Source organism: Elephas maximus, chromosome 25 (genome assembly GCF_024166365.1).
Source record: "Elephas maximus indicus isolate mEleMax1 chromosome 25, mEleMax1 primary haplotype, whole genome shotgun sequence".
Taxonomy (NCBI): Eukaryota; Metazoa; Chordata; class Mammalia; order Proboscidea; family Elephantidae; genus Elephas; species Elephas maximus.
The window spans coordinates 61,374,076-61,397,175 of NC_064843.1; the positions used below are offsets into that span (position 1 = coordinate 61,374,076).

General features: G+C 42.4%; 1 protein-coding gene across 3 annotated transcripts in view; it reads left to right on the plus strand.

Annotated features, from left to right (window-relative positions):
- The window catches only part of CFAP61 (cilia and flagella associated protein 61), a 419,682-nt gene that overhangs the window by 242,156 nt on the left and 154,426 nt on the right, over positions 1–23,100 (plus strand). For all 3 annotated transcript variants that reach the window (XM_049868785.1, XM_049868786.1, XM_049868787.1), the window contains 2 exons: positions 946–1,114; positions 8,103–8,277. In XM_049868785.1, coding sequence (XP_049724742.1) covers positions 946–1,114; positions 8,103–8,277 — 344 coding nt within the window. The remainder of the gene's footprint in view (positions 1–945; positions 1,115–8,102; positions 8,278–23,100) is intronic.

Here is a 23,100-nt window from a genome sequence, read left to right on the forward strand (position 1 = left end):
AGCACACCATGTCCCCAGGGTCCAGCTCCTCAGTGACACCAGGGACGCCAACTATGGCGTGATTCTTCTTGAAAAGGCTCATGCAGCCTAAACTTAAATGAAAGACCTTAGACTCAGCCTTCCAGAACAGGATCATTGAAAAGTCATTTGCATAAGGTCAAACCTTTCAAAAATTTCTGGAAACGACCCTCACAGAACTCTTTAAATGAACGCAAAGTCACAAGAAACCTACTCTTCTCACATGACGGCAGAGTGTTCAGACTCGAAGGAAACCCAGAAAATGGAAACCCACGTGGCCATCAGTGCCCCGAAGCCACAGCATTAACATACAACCTGAGCCTGCTGGTCATAGAAGTACCCGTTTCCTGTCCATTGCCTTTGTACTGTAGAGAGAATCCCAAAAGTCTCCAGGGTTTGTACTTCCGGCAAATGTAATTTCCTTGGCATCCTCTCGAAATAAAATGGATTTTGTGTTTTGGCATGAATCCACACACGGATTCTAAGAATGTGTCATTTTTTTTTAGAGATACTCTATGATTTTGACCCCTGCCTTTGGGAGTCCTCAACAATGTCACTTTCTTCGTTCTCGTTTCCTCTCAATCTGTGGCCAATATGACAATTCAACAGTTAAAGTCAGTTTACAACCACCATGATATAGAAGCAGAAGAAAGAGTATATGTTAATGGACGCTCCCCACCCCCCCAACACACACCCTCCCTGGTATGGGCAGGCCTAAGCTAGGTGGAACAATTTAGCTTTAATGAGAAGATGTCAATTTGTACCTAAGTGTTTCATAACAAAAAACCTCTTCATATCGGTCCTGGTAAACTCACAGCAAGAACACAGACTCGACCCACTAGGGGACTTGAACCAGCTCACCAGATTTCTAATTAATGCCCGCTGTCAGCTGCTTAAATGTCACTGATGGGTCTTCTCTCTTTGCAGCCACTGCTTTAGTGATAAAGATTATGCACTGATGTCGCTTTGCTCCTGGGTGAATGTTGTGGTTGGTAGGATGACCGGCATAGACCGAGCAGCCAAGCACGTCGTGCTGTCCCAGGGAGAAATCCTGCTGTATGACCACCTCGTCCTCTGTACCGGGCAGCAGTACCAGGTAGGGCTGTGCACGTCGCTGCAGGGGTGACGAGCTGTGTCCTACTGTGGCGCACGCTCTCCCCGACAGCTGCCACTTTGTATTCATAAGTGTGCTCTTCAGGGCCTGCGACGTCACCAGAAGTGTGTCCTCAAACACTCCCAGAAACCCATTCCAAGAAAAACATTCTGCTCAAGGATAAAGATCACAGCACGTTGGAGAAATGTCATTCTTTAAGCTGTTGTTCAAAAGTCTAACGCTTACTGCTCACCATAGCCAGATCAGGCCTATGTTTGTGGTGAATTAATTTATACCTCAAGAGGCTAACATTTGGTGGTGGTGATGAGTGCGTGCAGAAGTATTTCAAACACGCGCACCTTCTGTCAGCCTTTGTTTTATTTGGCCTCTCAGTTATAAAGCTAGGAAATCTGACTGATTACCCAGTGACCATGCTTTCCATTTGGATTAAATTCTCCAGCCACATGTGAATAAAGCATCGCTGGCTACAGCTGAAGCAGCTGAACGTTTTAGGAAAGCAATGTTAATATTCCTACTTTTCGGTACACATTGGAGCTTCATGTGGTTCGCAAAAAATAGGTATCTCTGCAATGAAAAGAGGTTTATTTTGTAATTCAAGGATGGGGTCCTTTAGTTATATTTTTGTGCCAAGGAACCTGGATAGGCCTTTCCGTGGTTTTGTTCCTGGGGACAATCACAAAGAAGTTGACGTTGACGAGTACACCCCAGTGCCCCACCATGCCATGTTTTATCCGGTACTGTCTTTTTTTTGTCTTAGTTAGCCACCACCCACCTGCCCAGTTGTTTTACTCTGGTGGCTTCTTGTGATGCAGGCAGCTATGCTGCCAGTATTTCAAGCACCAGGAGGGCTACTGATCGTGGACAGGTTTCAGCAGAGCTTCCCAACTAAGACAAGGAAGAAAGGCCTGGTGATCTGCTTCTGAAAATTAGCCAGTGAAAACCTTATGGATCACAACAGAATATTGTCCAACTGGCTTGCTTTGGACACATCATCAGGAGGGATTGATGGCCGGAGGAGGACATCACGTTTGGTGACGTAGAGGGCCAATAAGGGCCAGGGAGGCCCTGGATGATTGTGGGGATGAGGCGGGACTGGGCAACATTTTGTTCTGCTCTATATAAGATCGCCATGAGTTGGAGTTGACTTGACAACAGCTACCCTATCATCCATCTGCCTGTCTACATATCTTAGACCATCTTATGAATGGCTAGGGATTCGATTCAGGGATGTGCAAACAGGTTTGCTTTACACTGTAAAGCCAGGAGGAGGCAGTGCATGATAGCAGAAAGAGAGTCTTAGTCCAGGCATTGCCCCGGAATGTGGTCTGCAACTTTGGGCATCACTCAACCAATGTTCTCAGTCTTGCCTGCATATTAAGACCACCTGGCGTGTTTTTGAAATGCACCACAGGTGTCTAGGTGGGATCCAGTCATCAGTATTTTTCTAAAAAGCTTCAAGATGATTCTAAGCCAGTGGTTCTAAGTCAAAACCACTGACTTGAACTTTCTTGACCTCAAATCCCTCATCTTTACCTTAGAGCAACATTTCTCAAATTGGAGTGTGCACACAGATCTCCTACAGGCCTTTGTAAAATGTAGATGTCGATGTGGTCGGTCTGGGGTGAGGCCTGAAATGCTGCATTGCTAACCAGTTCCTGGGCCGTGGGGAGTGAAGCTTGGCGCCACCTCCTCTGGCCCCTTCTAACTCTGCAGCAGGGCTTTTAAAATCACAGCACACATATCTCCAATTACTCAGAATTTTGACTGCCTGGCAGGAAAATCCTGCCCATCTTTTTTCCATTTTTTTAACCTGTAGTATTCTAATTTCTTTTTAAATCAAATTCTCAAAGGGTAGAAAAGGATTTTTTCTCGTTAAAGAATAAAAATAAAACTGGGGGGAATATCTTAATTTTGATAGTTAAGTATTTCCCATTTTAAAGTAATAAACCAGAAGAAAACACCATGCACTCCTTTAGCTATCCCCCCAACCTGACCCGTGGGTTCCAGCTGCTGCCTGGACTGCAGACTCTGCGAAATGTGAGAGGAGACCCAGCCAAGTACCCAGAGGCTCGGGCATCTGCCCATGTGTGTCCAGCTGCCCCTGCAGCTTTAGTCTGTGGCACATTAAGCTCTTGCCCTTTCTACAACGGGAAAAATGAAATGAAGAAGTGATAAAGGGAGTTCCAATTTAATTTTTCCAGAAGGACATAAAAATTGAAGGTACATAGAGTGATACAGAGAGGGCAGCTGAATTCACGAGGGAGCTTCTGGTTTTTCTTTCTTTTCCCATCATCTCCTCCCCAGCTACCTTTTGGATTTGTCCCAATTTTATGTGTGTGTTTAAACAATTAAAATGATGAAAATAAAGCTTAAACTCAAAGCAATAAGATACCATATTATAAAATATAATTACATACCTTAACCTATAATGAGACCTTTTAAATGTTATATACTACTCTAAAATATTATGCAATATTTTTTATATCCAAATAGACCCACTGCCATCAAGTTGATTCTGACTGATAGTGATCCTGTAGGATAGAGTAGAACTGCACCATAGAGTCTCCAAGGCTGTATATCTTTACAAAAGCAGGCTGCCACATCTTTCTCCGGTGGAGTGGCTGGTGGGTTGGAACCGCCGACCTTTCCGTTAGCAGCAGCGTGCTTAACCACTATGTCACTAGGGCTCCTCATATCACTTAATTTTTTCCCCCATCTATGTGCAAGGTAAAACATTAAATTTGGCTGCAGGGTTGGACATGAGGACTGTTGGTCTCTCTCCTAACCTTCTCTGCTTCCCAGCCCTCTTGCCTGAGACAGCCACAATGAAGAATTGCTGTTACTAGTTCCTTGCTGGTCACTCCCCCATTACGCCAAATAAAATGTTTGTAGAAGTTTCCTCCTTTATCTGTTGACTTCAGATTACCTAGAAACCCTCCATTTTGTAAGATGATTACTTAGCTAGCTCACTTCCAGCACACTTTAACTCCCATCCCAACTCCTCTATGAATTTTTTGTTATTTTTATTGTCAATCATAGGCTGGCCCTGGAAACCATTCTGAGATAGCTTACAAATGAGGTCCCTGAGACACTGTCCATAACTCGTGGAGGATTGTGGCGATAATTGTGAAGAATTATGACAGTTCCAGCTGAGCCTTGCTTTCTAGCCATTCCTGCCAAGGCTGCAGACATGTGAGTGAAGCTAAATGACCTCTGTTGATAACACATGGAACAGAAGAACCACCCAGCTGAGCACTACACAAATTTCTGACCCACAATATCATTAAAAATAATAAAATGGTTATTTAAACCATCAAATTTTGTTGTGAGACCACTGGAAGAGTATCTGGGAAAATCAGAGAAAGATCATATTTTTGAAAATATTCCAAGAGGCAGGATTCACACACACAGACACACACAAATTGTGGAAAACTATTTATCATCCTCAGTAGCATTTGATCACCCAGTCTCTGAAGTGGGAGCTGCTGCCATTGAAGAAGCAGAGGCTAAACTGAGAAAGCCACAGGATTAGACAAAACTGGACATGGATGAATGAGGAAGGATTACAATTAAACCCCCATCAGAGACAGAACTGTACAGAGCTAATGATGTTGAAGACAAAGCCAAAAGTTCCCCTAGGGCAGAGACAAAGGGATACACTTGGTACAAGAGAGGAGAGGATATGTTAGACATGGAAGAAACATTTTCCTGAAGAAAAGACCCAAACAATGGGACTAGAGACAACAATTAAAGATATGCTAAAAGAAAAGTTTCCCTACCTAAAATAATACTGTCCAGATGATTTTGAAAGCTGACACATTCCAGGCAAAATCAAAAAGAACTTCTCGCAACTGGTAATATTCTGAAAAACAATTTTTGTTATGAGAATAATGGGGAAAAAAAAACACAATCAAAGATTAAAAGAAAAATAATAGATTATCACCCCCCACCTCCCTCTCCAAAAAAAACAATAAAAATAAGGCAGGTATCAGAAGTTTCCTCTCCAGCATTATATGGCAAAACAAAATGAAACTGACCACACAGAATTTTGAAGAAAATGTGGTGATTCAGTAATGATATACCCACCCAAGTGGCATACAATATGCCACTCATATTTGAAGACAAAAAGTCATTCTTTTATTTTCAAGGACTCAGAAAAATGATCTTCTATGTTCTTAATGTGTTCTCTAAGTAATTGTGACAGAAGAAAAAAAAATTAGAACTTCACAATAGTGTAAGTGAGCAGGTGACAAGCAGTGCAAACAATTTAAAAAGGTATGTCTAAACGGTTTTTGTAAATCTGAGAATAAGTTCAAAATAGAAGATAATGAATTTCAATCTAAATTAATCTACTAAAGATCAAGAGATTGTTGAAAATTAGGGAGAGATGTGGCAAGAGAGGAATAAGCATCGTCTTAAATGGGGAAACTCAAAGGTATTAATTTCAGTCTTGACTTTTATGTGTAGAGGAATAAGGTTAAAGAATACTTCTGAACAGTTCAAAGAAATCCACCTTCCCAACGCTGGAGAAGATAAACTGGAAGAAAACATCATTCAAGTAATCCAAGGAGACAAAACAAAGGAAATAGCCACAAAGCTTAAAAGAGAAAGCAGAAGCCAGAAGAACATAAGGGAAAAAATACAACAGTTGTAACAGTGAATGTCATGGTTTTAAACTACTCTGTTCCAAGATTCTATTTTTACACTAAATTCAAAATACAAGAGAAATAACAAAACAAAATGATACCAAAAGCTTAAAAATGAAACAGGTAGTTAAAAGTGCACCAGCAAAAGATTATGCCTGGCAAATCCAAACAACTACTAGTAAGAAGAAGCAATATTAGTATTCAATAAAGCAGAATTAAGTGGAGAAAGAAGAACATTAAAAGAAGCAACTTTATACTGACACGGTGTAAAATTTATGATGACAGTATAGAAGTCATGAACCTGTAGAATGACTCCTGCTTCAAAGCCCTTAGACCTTATACCCTGACTATGGAAGACAGCCAGGGTAGATCTTCTAACAGGCCCCAACGTGCCTTCATATCGTCCACTTCCGTGTCTGAGTAAAACTGTGCTCATAGGGTTTTCAATGGCTGATTTTTTGGAAGTAGATCTCCAGGCCTTTCTTCTGAGGTGCCTCTGGGTGGACTCAAGCCTCCAACCTTTCCGTTAGCAGCCAAGCACATTAACTGTTTGCATCACCCAGGGACTCCATTTGCCTCTTTAACTTCCACATAATCTACTCCTGGCAGCCAAATTAAAATGGAGGTTGAAAGGGGTAACCCACAGCAAACTCAGGCCATGGTGCTGTTTTGTTTGGCCTTCATGGTGGTGTTTGTTTGATTTTAATTTGAACCAAAATTAGAAAAGTCAGGAATCCACATAAAAGCCCAGGTGTCTGGCATTCCTTGAGAAATCAGAGGATCTGGCCCCACAGAACCCATCCTCTCTCTTGCCAACAGCAGGATGGCACTGAGGTGAGGTCATGCTGTTTGAACGGCACACAGCCCTCCATTTGCCACTGTATCCTTGACACCAAGAACAAGTGTCCACCCTCATTCTTTGTTGTGTTTTCCCTATACACCTTCTCCTCATTTATCAACTATTTCATTATCTGACATTTTGCATTTACAGTAATAATAAAAAATCTACTATTCAACTATATTGTGCATTAACGATGTACGTCTGGCAGCAGCAAATGCCAAGGTATGAGGTGATAGGAACACTGGCTTTGATGGTTAAGATTATGTATCAACTTGGCTGGGCCATGATTCTCAGTGGTTTGGCAGTTATGTAATGATGTAACTTGGAGGTTATGTAATGATGTAATTTGGCAGTTATGTAATGATGTGATCTGATGTGCTCATCCTCCATTTTCACATAACACTGATTACTCATAACCTGGTCTTTGGAACCTAACTGTGTTAATAAGTGATGAGAGAGTGTACAGGGAAGTGTTCTCACCCATGTGTGTATCAGAGTAGGAGAACAGAAGCTAGACTGGGAAGGCTCTGTGTTAAAAAGAAAGAGAGAGATGACATATTTCTTTAATAAAGTGAAGAATAATCAATGTGTTTCATAAATGAAAAGTAGTCCACTTCCCTCATTTTCTTTTCTGCCTAGCCCCTCTATGCACTTGAATCTCAACTCCTGATGTAATTGTTTCTGTTGCAGATTGTTTTCACCAAAAATGACCCCAACAGATCCAGTCCCAGGTGCTCTCCCGGAGCCATGCCCCTCCTACAGGAGAGGTGGGGGTCTAGGCTCCCTACCCTTGATCCTAGCCAGTCCTTTATGACAGCCTCCATGAACAGAAATATGGCAGACAAGGCACCGCTTGACTTCCAAGGCTAGCTTATGAAAGAACATAGGGCTCTCTATACTGCTTCTCTCTCTCTCTCTCTCTCGGGACACTTACCCATGGAACCCAGCCACCATATTGTGAGGAAGCCCAAGCCACATGGAGAGGTCACATGTGGGTGCTCTGGCTGACAACCCCAGCTAACATCCCAGCTGATGGCATCAATTACTAGACATGTGAGTGAAGACACCACTGGGTGATTCTAGCCCCCAGCCATCAAGTTGTCCCCAGCCTCTCAGTCATTCTTGCTGAGGCACCAGACATTGTGGAACCGAGACAAACTGTCCCCCACCTTGCCCTGACTGAATGACTGACCTACAGAATCTATAAACATAATAAATGGTCATTTTATACCACTGAATTTTGGGATAATATGTTATACAGCATTAGATAACCAGATCAACTGCTTCTGAGAACTTCACTAAGTGGTCATTTGGCTGGTTGTTTTTTTCTCAGTAAAGGATGATTGATTGTCTCTGGGGACAGAAAAACACACACCTATCTGGACATTGCTTTGTTTACATTGTGCTGTTTGTTTCTTTATTTTACTGTGTCATAATTTCACCTATGATCACCAAAATGAGCTTTTCTCTGTCATGTATTCAGGTCCCATGCCCTTCGGGGGCTGATATTAGTCAGCACCTGACCAACAGAGAGGTTCCCCACAGTGGTATGCGGCGGTACACTGACGTAGTGCCTTGCAATCATTTCACTCTCAACGATGAGGAAGACTGCTCTAAGGCCCTGGCTTGGATTAAAAACAACTCCATCACTATAGAAGGTAAGGATGTTGTTAACTGTGCATCTTTTCAGAATCGTATTTTATTTTTATAATGAGTCTCATTCTTCATCTAGTTCGAGTATATAATTAGTGCCTAATTAATTCCAACCAAATCATTCATCTGTCATGCTTTGTTTTCCAGATTAATTTACAACTTGTTGTCGTTTTTGGATACCCAGCATGTTTGCTGGGAAAAGAAAAAGGCTTGAGATAGTTTAATTATCTGTAATTATTTTATTACACAAAATGAATATCCGAAGAGCAAAGCATGGCTAAAATCATTAACTAATTAAAGAATAATTTAATAAGCACACATGTTTAGCAGTTATATGGAAAATATGTCTCCTTTTGTGAAGCTGAAAAGACCTAGGAAGAAAAAGAAAGGCCTGCATCAGAGGTGCTATTTTCTTCTTTCCCAATATTTCTGGTGTTGCCTGTACAGTCCTCCCCACAAATTTGATTACATGCCACTTTCTGAGTCAAAATGAGAAAGTAAAACATTTGTACAAAGACCTCTGCCATTCAGAAGTGTCTTCTCCAGCATCTTTCTAGTTATTGCTTGGATTCCGTTGAAATTGTTTGAATAAGAAAACAGCCAGAATGGGGCTTGCTACATATTTGTCTTTAATTGAAACCTGGAAGTCAAACCTTGAAGATGACCAACCTGGTGTCTTACGTACCACACAGGGAAGGCCAAGGACAGTAGAATTACACAGTTATATCAGAGCTGGGATTCTAACCCAGTTCTTCCATTCAGCTCAGGGATATACAAATTACTAAGTGTCCAGAAAGTAGGGATCAATGTGTAAAAGTAAATATATTAATTTTATTTTATGTATCTATTTAAATGTAAGTTAATTATATTAATATTATTAATATGTTAAAATCGAATTATTGTTCCAATTTTTGACAGAAGATGTAGGTATTAGGTAACTTTTTTTGTCAATTTACTACAATAAAACATTTCTAAAATATTAAACCATATCAAAAAATGAAAAATGGATATCAAAGGGCATTTAATACATTGCTGGCTTCAACTTGCTAATGCTTTATGGGTTATTTGCATCTGAGTTCATAAATGAGATTGGCCTGTAGTTTTCTTTGTCAGGTTTTTTTGAATCAAGGATGTGCTAGCTTCCCAAAGAGTTTTCAAAAGCTGTTCATATGTTTGGGGTATCTAAAATACTTTGTGTAAACTGAAGGTTGGGCAGGAGTCACTCATAAAACCAGCTGAATCTGGAACCTCTTGGGCAGAAATGGGCTATATAGATATATACAGTGAACCCAGCTTTAAAACTGGTCATAAACATTTCCGTACTTGCCTCAGAATGTGGTATTTTCAGTTTGAAACTGAAGAAAATTAGAACAAGTCCACGAGAGCCAAAATATGAACTTGAGTATATCCCACATGAATTTAGAAACCATCTCAAGAATAGATTTGATGTGTTGAACACTAATGATTGAAGATGAGACGAGTTGTGGAATGACATCAGGGACATCATGCAGGAAGAAAGCAAGAGGTCATTAAAAAGACAGGACAGAAAAAAAAAAAGACCTCAATGGATATCAGGAGAGACTCTGAAACTTGCTCTCGAACATCCATTAGGTAAAGCAGAAGGAAAAAATGATAAAGTAAAAGAGATGAACAGAAGATTTCAAAGGGCAGCTCAAGAAGACAGAGTATTATGATGACATGTGCAAAGACCTGGCGGTAGAAAACCAAAAGGGAAACCATGCTCAGCATCTCTCAAGCTGAAAGAACTGAAGAAAAAATTCAAACCTCAAGTTGCGATAGTGAAAGATTCTATGGGGAAAATATTAAATGATGCAGAAAGCATCAAAAGAAGGTGGAAGGAATACACAGAGTCACTATACCAAAAAGAATTGGTCAGTGTTCAACCATTTCGGGAGGTAACATATGATCAGGAACCGATGGTACTGAAGGAAGAAGTCCAAGGTGCACTGAAGGCAGTGGTGAAAAACAAGGCTTCGGGAATTGATGGAATACCAATTGAGATGTTTCAACAAGTGGATGCAGCACTGGACGTGCTCACTTGTCTATGCCAAGAAATTTGGAAGACAGCTACTTGGCCAACTGACTAGAAGAGATCCATATTTATGCCTGTTCCCAAGAAAAGTGATCCAACTGAATGCAGAAATTGTCGAACAATATCATTAATACTACATGCAAGAAAAATTTTGCTGAAGATCATTCAAAAGCAGCTGCAGCAGCACATCCACAGAGAACTGCCAGAAATTCAAGCCAGATTCGGAAGAGGATGTGGAACCAGGGACATCATTGCTGAGGTCAGGTGGATCTTGGCTGAAAGCAGAGAACACCAGAAAGTTGTTTACCTGTGTTTTATTGACTATGCTACGGCATTCGACTGTGTGGATCATTACAAATTGTGGATAACATTGCGGAGAATGGGAATTCTGGAACACTTAATTGTGCTTGTGAGGAATCTGTACATGGATCAGGAGGCAGTCGTTCAAACAGAACAAGGGGATACTGCGTGGTTAAAGTCAGGAAATGTGTGCGTCAGGGTGGCATTCTTTCATCATACCTATTCAGTCTGTATGCTGAGCAAATAATCCGAGAAGCTGGACTGTGTGAAGAAGAACGGGACATCAGGATTGGAGGAAGACTCATTAACAACCTGCATTATGCTGATGACACAACCTTGCTTGCTGAGAGTGAAGAGGACTTGAAGCACTTACTAATAAAGATCAAAGACCCCAGCCTTCAGTATGGATTACACCTCAACATAAAGAAAACAAAAATCCTCGCAACTAGACCAGTAAGCAACATCATGATAAACAGAGAAAAGATTGAAGTTGTCAGGGATTTCATTTTACTTGGATCTATATAAAAAAATATGTATATTTTTTATAATCAACACCCATGGAAGCAGCAGTGAAGAAATCAAAAGACGCATTGCATTAGGCAAATCGGCTGCGATAGATCTCTTTAAAGTGTTAAAAAGCAAAGATGTCACCCTGAGGACTAAGGTTCACCGGACTCATTCCATGGTGTTTGCAATTGCCTCATATGCATGCAAAAGTTAGACAATGAATAAGGAAGACCAAAGGAGAACTGACGCCTTTGAATTGTCGTGTTGGCAAAGAATATTGAATGTACCATGGACTGCCAAAAGAACGAACAAACCTGTCTTGGAAGAAGTACAAGCAGAATGCTCCTTAGAAGTAGAGATGGTGAGACTTCATCTCACATACTTTGGACATGTTATCAGGAGGGATCAATCCCTGGAGAAGGACATCATGCTTGGTAAAGTAAAGGGTCAAGCGAAAAAGAGGAAGACCCTCAACAAGAGGGATTGACGCAGTAGCTGGAACAGTGAGCTCAATCATAGCAACGATTGTGAGGACGGTGCAGGACCAAACAGTGTTTCATTCTATTGTGCATGGGACCAATACGAGTCAGAACTGACTAGACAGCACCTAACAATGTTTAAATCCGTGCCAACGCTACAGTCATTCTTCAATCACCGCCCAATGTCCTACCTACCCATTGCCCATTGCTGTCGAATCAATTCCGACTCATAGAGACCCATAGGACAGAGCAGAGCTACCCCATAGAGTTTCTAAGGAGTGCCTGGTAGATTCGAACTGCCAACCTTTTTGGTTAGCAGCTGTGGCACTTAACCACTATACCACCGGGGTTTCCAATGTCCTACCTAGACTTAGGGAATTTTCTAATCTAGGATTTGACAAACTTTTATCTGTAAAGGGCCAGATAGTAAATACTTCAGACCTTCGGGCCATATGATGTCTGTTGTGACTACTCAACTCTGCCACTGTAGCAAGCAAGCAACACATAAACAAACAGGTATGGCTGTGTTCCAGTAAAACTTTAGTTATAAAAATAGGTGATGAACTGTAGTTTGTAGAACCCTGCTTTTATCCATAGAATTGTGACAAATCGTTTTCATTTTGTCAAGCCCAAAGCTCAAAATGTAACTTAAAGACTCATTGCCATCAAGTTGATTCTGATCCCTAGCAACACTGGAGGACAAAGTAGAACTGTCCTGTAGGGTTTCCAAGGCTGTAATCTTTATGGAAGCAAACTGCCACATCTTTCTCCCGCAGAGTTGCTGGTGGGCTCGAACCACCGACCTTTCCGTTAGCAGCTAAGCGCTAAGCTCCCTGGAAGCATGAAAGCCTCTGGTTCCATACAAAACACACAGTTTGTCTTAAGAGTGTGCCAAGCCATGTTAGAGAGCAGCATCTTAATGCTGATCTGTTGGCTATCTTGGGTGTTAGGACTGAGGAGCATTTTGACCAAGAAAAGGGCCTTTGAAGATGGCAATGCAAGTTCTTAAGGTTGAATATTGATGACAGGGAATGTAGAATCCCAATGCATGAAGCATGGTAGTCTCCTCAGGGTGTGTTCTTTTTCATCCTCTTGGTTTTCAGACGTGGGAGAGCATCAGTGCTATCTGGCTGACTTGACTAGCTCTCACAGATGATCACGCTCTGATGCCCATTTAAAGGGATATGCCTTCTTGAGATTTAAGGAAGACTCCCATAAGCCATGGCATACAAGCCCTTCTGGTGCCTGCTTTTGTCCACTGAGCAGCCAGGATAAGAAGGATGAAAGAATTAGTGTCTTAAGTATGGGACCCAGTGCTCAATGATACTCTCCAGGGTACCTCGGAGCATCTATGCCCTCACACTCAGGCCACTGGGGCAGGGCTCAAGAGCCATCTGCCAAGCCCCTGTGGCCAGGTTAATTTCCCTCTCTGTGGTGGCCCTTTCCAAATGACTTCTCATGCAAGAAAAGTTAGGAAGAAAAACGCTAACCTCCTGTCTTAGGGAACTGCTTTCTCCCTGTAGCTTTTCTATACTTAGAGTCGTATTCTGACATGAATTTAATTAGTCTCACTCAGATCTTATTCTTGCCATGATTTTCTTGTCCTTTTCTCCATATCTCTGGTCCTTCCTCCCCTCTCCAGCCCCTCAACGCAGAGTCACTGGATCACAGTCCACGTATCCCAGAGGATACTCGCCTCACCAGGCTGTAGAAAGCCGTTCCATACCCAAAAGCCAAGAAACAACAACAGACAGCATTATTACCTCCAGGGACTTTCAGGGGAAGGCAGCACAAGCAGAGCCTGCCAGGGCCCTCCCAGACACTTCCTGAGCTTCCCTGGCAGCTGCCAATATAGAACAGGGAACGGGGTTCACGTGGAAACTCACAGTCTTACACAACTACTTGGGTCACATCTGTGACCTCTGTCTTAACTGAGTCTTTGGGTGAGATACTTGAGTTTCCTTACTGTGCTTTCAAGATCCTTTCTAACAGTGAAAAATTTAGCCACCTTTCCAGAACTGCATTTTCGGAAAGAAAATGGTTGTTGCAATGTAGTTTCTGAGACATCTAGGGTACCATACTTTGTTAAACCCCAGGCCACTTCCTTGAGAATGACAGCTTTGACTTATCTCCATGTCACTTGTGTCCAGCACAGTGCCTGGTATTTAGTAGATGCTCAGTGAACACTTTTGTGAATGTAAATGAAAACAGTTCAGAATGTAACTCCCACCCCTCCCCCACAGAGAGTCTTTTCAAAACTTTTTGTGTTCAACCTAACTGGGCAGTTGATGGCCAGTTGAGATGAAGACAGGAAGAGCCGTGAGTGAAATTGATAGCATTTTTTTAAAAGTTCCTTTGCATTTATGAGAGTATTAACATACTGGCTGAATAGTAATAACATACTGAGGCCTTCATTGTGAATAGTGAATAGCAGACATTTATTGAGGCAGTCAGCCCAGGTTCTAAAGTCAGACGCCTGGGTTAAAACCCTCGATCTGCCCTTTCCCTGGGCAAGTTTCTGGACCCCTCTGTGCCTCAGAGTTGGGTAATGTCTTCCTCATGTGGGTTGCTATGAGGATTAAATGAGATCTCACATGTCATACTCAGGAGAATGCCTGAGATAGTAAGTGCTCAGTAAGCATTGGCTGTTAGCAGCAGCAGTATCACTGCTACTGGAAACCCTGGTGGCACAGTGGTTAAGAGCTATAGCTGCTAATCAAAAGGTTGGCAGTTAAATCCACCAGGCACTCCTTGGAAACTCTATGGGGCAGTTCTACTCTGTCCAATGGAGTTGCTATGAGTCGGAATTGACTTGATGGCAACGGGTTTTATCACTCTTACTACACACGAGGCATTGTGGTGCACCCTGAACATCCCCAGAGTGGGTCAGCCCTGTCATCGCTGTGGATAAAAGTCTCTATACAAAAGATGGGGAACCGTGTAGACCAGGAGACACACTGTAGGCTCAGTGAAAAGCCTATGGGCTGTGAAGTTTGGAAAAGGCTCTCCTGGAAAGGAGGGTTTGAGCTCAGCTTTAAAGAAGGTCAGGGCAAACAAAAGGACAGAAACTGGGAACATTGGAGTGTGTGCAAAGGACAGTGGGCCAACAACTTCAGCTGGGCAAAGGGTTTATGAAGGGTAGCTGTGAGAGAGGAAGGTGGAGGAGCAGGTGGGTGACACTGAGGAGGACCTCAAGTGTCAAGCCAAGTCCAGAGTCCAGCTGGCTACTGAACATGGGGAAGCAGTGAAGGTAGATTGTCAGGGTGGTGAGTGCACAAACCACACTCCAGGAAGGGGACCCTTCCATCTACAGTATTGACTCCAGCAGAGAGATGCAACTAAGCAAGAAAGAATGGGAGGAAGAATGGGCAGGAGAGGACGCAGTAGCCAGTGAGAGTGGGGCCGCCTGGGCGCAGGTGACACTCCATCCTGGTGGTCCCGCTGGCACAGCCACCGCTAGCTTATTTCCAGGTCAGCTGTGGGATTTGGTATTTGACACCAGAAACGAGAAGTCTGGTAAGTCGTGAAAACCAAGGAGCAGGGCCGCGTTCTGCCCTTGGGAAAGGTGGGCTGGGCTGTCCGTTGCCACTGCACGACCTTCCGCCCTTCCTTCATCTTCACATCACCTTAGTAACTCCAGAAGGAACATGGACATCCTGCAAAGCAGTTTCCTTCTGCATCCTCGGTGCTGTTCCCTTTCTAAGTAGTTGGCGTTGAGGCTGTGCAAGAGGGTCGTTGAGGACAGTGCCCTTCTTCCCAAAGTCTGGGGAAAGTCTCAGTGTCCTTCATTGGCTCTGATGGGGTTGCACATCCCCCACACCCTCAACCACAGCCTGAATCCTGGGAGACGCTATGCTGCCGTGGGCCAGGCCCGGGGCCCAGGTCTGGCTGGCTTTACAGGACCACCTGGAGGTGAGGTGGTTGTGGTTGTGTGCCGTGGGGTCGACTCCAACTCGTAGTGACCCCGTGTGAAAGAGTTCATCTGCCCCATAGGGTTTCCTAGGCTATGATCTTTACGGGAACAGATCGCCAGGTGTTTCTTCTATGGAGCTGCTGGGTGAGTTTGAACCACTGACATTACGGTTAGTAGGCCTGGGCCTAACGGTTGCACCACCAAGGCTCCATGGACATGAGTGTGGTGGTGGGGGGGGGGGGCTTGTTCCCTGAGGACAGTCAGGAATTGTTCTAGAAGGACAAGTGGATGCTGGGTAACAGAGACCAGGAGGAGGCTGCCTCTCCTCTGAATTTCTACCCACAGGTGCCGCTGCAACATGTAAGGCCCGCCACAGTCACTGTTTTCTCATACCTTCCTCTGCTTTCGAGGGAGGAAACAGGCCTTTTGTGGTGGAATCAGGTGGTAAAATTGTTTCCATTTCGAATGGGTTTGTGGATAGAAGTCACCTAAACGGTTAGACCTGCTTGGCGCGGAGAACAGCTGTCGTCAGGGGCTCAGACCTGCTTTCAACTGGGGACAAAACTTGAGCGTTCGGCTGGGGGCTCTGACGGACCCGCAGCGGAATACATTCTAACCGTTGAAGGCATTAATTGAAACTAATTGAAATTCATTTGATATTACCTCTGTACTTTCCATGAAAATGAAAAGTAGGATGGAAGTAAAGTAAAAAATAAAACTGCCTTAATGGCCTGAAATGGATCAATTATTTTCGTCTTCAGCTAAATACGGTTATTAAAAGCATCTTCATAGCGAAAGTATAACATTAACATTCCAGTGCATGGATCACCCAACAAAGCCTTTGTTTTGTTATAGCTAATATTTTCTTCCCTTTTTACCAGCAGAGTGAAATGAAACAGGCCAGGCTTGAATCCTAGCAGTCTTAGGCTTTGACTTATAACAAACAAAGCCAGCATTCTCTGGTCTCCATGTGGGCATGATATGCTTTGAAGAGAGGGTTTCTTTCATAATTTATTAATGTTCTGTCTATTTAGAAAATTCTTTTCTTGTCAGGTTATTCATGGAACATATTTATCCAAATAAAAGACCAGTTGGAGTGTATTTTTTAGCAACATGTTACATATCTATAGGCCAACTGTAGCCTAGCAACATGAGCGCTGGTTCAGAAACAGACCCACCGGGACTTTGTCCCATGGAGCTACCCACTCTGTGTCCTGGAGCTCAGTGCATACCCTCTCTGTGCTTAGCTTCCAGAAGGTAAGATAACACCTATCTTACGGGCCTGTTCCATGGATGTCTGGACATGTGACACGTGACATATAACCACTAGATGTCTCTTTTCAAAGAAACATAATTCTCCATTAAAGTACAATGGAATAGAAACAATTTACACGGAGACAATGAAAAATACAGAATATGCAGAGTGTAGTATCTAACTCTTGTTTTCTTTGGCCTTAAATATGTAATGACTATCCAGGAAAAATCATGTTATTTTCTGTGTGTATAATTTCTGAATTTATTTCTTATATTCTTGAGATCTGACTTGGGAGCCAGAAGACCAGATCAGAAAATCCTTGCCTTGTCTTCCTTTTGCGTCATGTTTTCTTTGTGGAGGACCCTTCTTCATCTTCACAGTACTGAGCACAAGGCGTACTTTCAGGTCCTTAAAATTAAAGTGCTCGGTTCAACAGAATAAAGTGCCTTTTTAGCACCCACTGCAAATAATCTTTATAAGATTGTTCCAAGATGTAGCCCCGTCTGTCTTTGATGGTCACTGTCAAAGTTGCAAAACAACGAGTGTGAGTATGGCAAAGGACAAGGTAGAGTTTTGTTTTGTAGCACGTAGGGTCACTGTGAGTCGGAACCAACTCGACAACACCTAACGACATCAAGGCTGTGAGTGTGTTCATTTACATTTTCAACAAGTCTGTATGAAAAAGCAGAAAGATCACCTTTATATTTACAGCAGACTTTAAAATGGCAACCCTTAATGCATTTTTAGCCTGAAGTGTGGAATTGATCATTCCCTAGATATTGATTTGAATTATCATTTTCCCCTCATCCTCTCCACCCAAGCTGTCCACACTGAAGTTTCTCTTTCCTCTAGGAAGCAGCCTTGCACATTTTTTCAAAGACTACTGGTGGCACAGTGATTAAAAGTTCATCTGCTAATTAAAAGGTGGCAGTTGGAATCCACCAGCCGCTCCTTGCAAACCCTATGGGGCAGTTCTACTCTGTCCTATAGGATCCCTATTAAGTCAGGATCGACACGACAGCAACAGGTTTAGGTTTTTTGGCTGCAGTTCAGAAGTGAGATAATGACGTAGTACTCCTTCTTGTCACCTTAAATTTCACAGGGTGGACTTTTTAATGGTGCTGTCTCCGGACACTGCTTCACATTTCAGATCTGTAATCTTAGTAAAGAATAATTTATTCCCTGAAAGGAGCTACAGGATTGATGTTCTATGAAAACTGCTGGCTATATTCCATTATTCTTTATCAAAAGGTCAGTTGTCATTTGCCATTTCAAATCAGGGCAGTCCACCGTTTTACCTCTGCCAGCTGTTAGGTAAAGTGCAAACACTGGTAGTTTCTTACTGGTTTAGTAAGCTGAGCTAGAAAGAAGACATTGACCAGATCTTTTATCACAAAACTGATATCCCTGGAAAATCCTCACCTTCTCTGCCCTAACTCTTCCATATATGGATGCTGTTGTTCTTGTGAGGTGCTGTCGAGTTGATTCTGACTCATAGCAACCCCATGTGACAGAGTAGACCTGCCCCATAGGGTCTCCTAGGCTGTAATCTTTACAGGAGCAGATCGCCAGGTCTTTTCTTCCGTGGAGCTGCTGGCGGGTTTGAACCACTGACCTTTCGGTTAGTAGCTGAGAGCTTAACCGTTCCACCACCAGGGCTCCCACAGAAACTTCGAAAGAATGTTTGATACCTGATTATGTGAAGGAAGTCCTTACGGTGTGTTTGTCGTTCTTGTTAGTTGTCGAGCTGATTCTGAGTCATGGTAATCCCAAATAAAACAAAATGAAATGTTTGCCCGGTCCCATACCATCTTCATGATCATTGCTATGCTTGATTGAATCCATTGCTGTGGCCACGGTGTATTTTGAGTGCCTTCCAGCCTAGGAGGCTCATCTTCCAGCACTGTATCCAACAATATTCTGTTGTAATATGTAGAGTTTTTATTACTTGATTTTCAGAAATAGATTGCCAGGCCTTTCTTCCTAGTCGATCTTGGTTTGGAAGCTCTACTGAAACCTGTTCACCATGGGCGACCCTGCTGATATATGAAATGCCAGTGGCATACCTTCCAGCATCATAGTTATAAAGCATCAAAGTGGGTAAATACATCGATTAAATCCATCTTTAACTAAATGATGTTTGCTGGCTTATTAAAAGCATGCTAAAGATGAACATATGACGCGAGTCCCATATAACCTGGGGGCTCCTCACCCGTCTGTAAGCCATCAGGCCATCCTGCACCAATGGCACCCACCCACCCTACTGTGCACACCCTGGCTGGCACAGAGTTGTCATATCCAACACCCCCCTTAAGCAAAGCCAATGCGGCGTCTCCATTTTCACTGTCATTATTCACTTACCACACAGTAAACGCACCCCCAGCAGCCACTTTCTCTCACCTCCCTTTAAACTCTTTCTTCTGTCTAATTCTGACCCAGGGATCAAGGAAAACCTATTTCTCTGACTCCCTGCCCTTCTATCTCTCTGTTCCTCTTTTTTCTCTCTCCATTTCCTTCCCTATCGTCCCTCCGTGACTCAGCCAAAATTTGACCTAATCATAGCAACATGATAGGTATACAACTGCTAACCACCATATAGAAAACAGGAATGCAACATCATGTGAACTCAAATTTACATCAGTGAATAAGCCTCTCAGACTCATAAAAACTCCCAAAAGTTCCCTTCAGCGGGTTCACAAATGTGTCCTTCTTCCTACTTGACTTCTTCCTTTCCTTAAATAGGACATTAAAGAAGCAATTTCTCATTTACTTCAGCTTCCATACCAGCGATATGGCAGGAAAACTGTTTTATACTGTGTGTTGTACATACTCAGAATTTGGTGACATTTCAGGTTGTGTAGGATTTTGTGAGCTAGACTAGAGCCCTAATAACCAGAAACATGGTTTAGGGAAACTTGTTTTTGTCTCACAGATCTCAGGTGTACGCCCATCTCGTGGTTGGATATTTCCTGTAGTTGCCCACTCCACAGTTAATGTCAAGTAGGAAAACATGGCCGTAGGGAGGTCATTCTGTGGTAAACACTTAGAGAGCATAAAGGTATGACCCAGTTACCAAGGAAAAGGGCTTAGTGTCTGCAATCTGATAAGCCTCAAACGTTCTTCCAGGTATCCAGTTGGTAAACACATTCTCGTACCTACTGTAGACTAGGCACTGTGTCAGGCTCCAGGGAGATCCCGGTGGAAAGGGCGAGTCTGGAGCTTACAGCCCAAAGAAGTCACTTCACAGACAAACCTGGGGGTTAGGGCAGGTAGACCCTGCATAGGGCCCATGGTGGGACCTCATCAGGTGGGAGGCGGGACCACCTTCTGGGGCCAGGCATGACTGCAGAGCAGGCAGTCATGAGGCGCTGACATGAGGGTTTAAAAGCACTCGTTTCAATGCATCCATGGGAACAAAATTACTCTGATAAATGTAACTTATCACATCTTCAGGCCTAGGTTCCTTTGTCCCCAAATGAATAATCAAAATCTTTGTAGTTGTTGTCAGGTGCCGTGGAGTCGGTTCCAACTCATAGCGACCCTGTACACAACAGAATGAAACACTGCCCGGTCCTGCGCCATCCTTACAATTGTTTTTATGCTTGAGCTCATTGTTGCAGCCACTGTGTCAATCCACCTTGTTGAGGGTATTCCCCTTTTCCACTGACCCTGTACTCTGCCAAGCATGATGTCCTTCTCCGGAAGCTGATCCCTCCTGACAACATGTCCAAAGTATGTAAGACGCAGTCTCGCCATCCTTGCTTCTAAGGAGCATTCTGGTTGTACTTCTTCTAAGGTAGATTTGTTCGTTCTTTTGGCAGTCCATGCTATATTCAATATTCTTCGCCAACACCACAATTCAAAGGCATCAGTTCTTCTTCCATCTTCCTTATTCGTTGTCCAGCTTTCACATGCATATGATGCAATTGAAAATACCGTGGCTTGGGTCAGGTGCACCTTAGTCTTCAGGGTGACATCTTTGCTCTTCGACACTTTAAAGAAGTCCTTTGCAGCAGATTTACCCAAAGCAATCAGTCTTTTAATTTCTCGACTGCTGCTTCCATGGCTGTTGATTGTGGATCCAAGTAAAATGAAACCCTTGACAACTTCGGTCTTTTCTCTGTTTATCACGATGTTGCTCATTGGTCCAGTTGTGAGGATTTTTGTTTTCTTTATGTTGAGGTGCAATCCGTACTGAAGGCTGTGGTCTTTGATCTTCATCAGTAAGTGCTTCAAGTCCTCTTCACTTTCAGCAAGCAAGGTTGTGTCATCTGCGTAACACAGGTTGTTACTGAGTCTTCCTCCAATCCTGATGCCCCATTCTTCTTCATATAGTCCAGCTTCTCGGATTATTTGCTCAGCATGCAGATTGAATAGGCATGGTGAAAGGATACAACCCTGGCACACACCTTTCCTGACTTTAAAGCAATCAGTATCCCCTTGTTCTGTCCTCCCCCGTGTCGTAACCACAAAAGAATGTTTTCTTCTCAGTTTAAACTATTTCTCAAGTTCTTATAATAGTGGTCTTATACAGTATTTGTCCTTTTGCAACTGACTAATTTCACTCAGCATAATGCCTTCCATGTTCCTCCATGTTATGAAATGTTTCACAGATTCCTCACTGTTCTTTATCGATGCGTAGTATTCTGTTATGTGAATATACCATAATTTATTTATCCATTCATCCATTGGTGGGCACCTTGGTCGCTTCCATCTTTTTGCTATTGTAAACAGTACTGCAGTGAACATGGGTGTGCATATATTTGTTCATGTAAAGGCTCTTATCTCTCTAGGATGTATTCCGAGGAGTGGGATTGCTGGATCATATGGTTGTTCTATTTCTAGCTTTTGAGGAAACCCCAAATGGATTTCCAAAGTGGTTGTACCATTTTACATTCCCACTAGCAGAGTGTAAGTGTTCCAATCTCTCCACAGCCTCTCCAACATTTATTATTATTATTTTTTTTGATTAATGCCAGCTTTGTTGGAGTGAGATGAAATCTCCTTGTAATTTTGATCTGCACTTCTCTAATGGCTAATGATCGTGAGCATTCCCTCATGTATCTGTTATCTACGTGAATGTCTTCTTTAGTGAAGTGTCTATTTATATCTCTTGCCCATTTTTTAATTGGGTTATTTGTTTTTTGTAGTTGAGTTTTTGCAGTTTCATGTAGATTTTAGAGATCAGGAGCTGATTGGAAATGTCATAGCTAAAAACTTTTTCCCAGTCTGTAGGTAATCTTTTTACTCTTTTGGTGAAGTCTTTGGATGAGCATAGGTGTTTGATTTTTAGGAGCTCCCAGTTATGTAATTTTTCTTCTGCATTCTTAATAATATTTTGTATACTGTTTATGCCATGTGTTAGGGCTCCTAATGTTGTCCTTATTTTTTCTTCCATGATGTTTATCGTTTTAGATTTTATATTTCGGTTTTTGATCCATTTTGAGCGTGTTTTTGTGCATGGAGTGAGGTATGGGTCTTGTTTCATTTTTTGCAGATGGATATCCAGTTATGCCAGGACCATTTGTTAAAAAGACTGTCTTTTCCCCATTTAACTGTTTTGGGGCCTTCGTCAAATACCAACTGCTCATATGTGGATGGATTTGTGTCTAGATTCTCAATTCTGTTCCATTGGTCTATGTATCTGTTGTTGTGCCAGTACCAGGCTGTTTTGACTACTGTGGCAGTATAATAAATTCTAAAATCAGGTAGAGTGAGGCCTCCCACTTTGTTCTTCTTTTTCAGTAATGCTTTACTTATCTGGGGCCTCTTTCCCTTCCATATGAAGTTGGTGATTTGTTTCTCCATCTCATTAAAGAATATCACCAGGATTTGGATTGGAATTGCATTAAATGTATAGATCGCTTTTGGTAGAATAGACATTTTTATAATGTTAAGTCTTCCTACCCACGAGCAAGGTATGTTCTTCCACTTATGTAAGTCTCTTCTGGTTTCTTGCAGAAGTGTACTGTAGTTTTCTTTGTATAAGTCTTTTACATCTCTGGTAAGATTTATTCCTAAGTATTTTTTATTTTATCTTCTTGGGGGCTACTGTAAATGGCATTGATTTGGTGATTTCTTCTTGGATGTTCTTTTTGTTGGCGTAGAGGAATCCAACTGATTTTTGTATGTTTATCTTGTATCTCAATACTCTGCTGAACTCTTCTATTAGTTTCAGTAGTTTTCTGGAGGATTCTTTAGGGTTTTCTGTGCATAAGATCGTGTCATCTGCAAATACAGATACTTTTACTTCTTCCTTGTCAATCTGGATGCCCTTTATTTCTTTATCTAGCCTAATTGTTCTGGCTAGGACTTCCAACA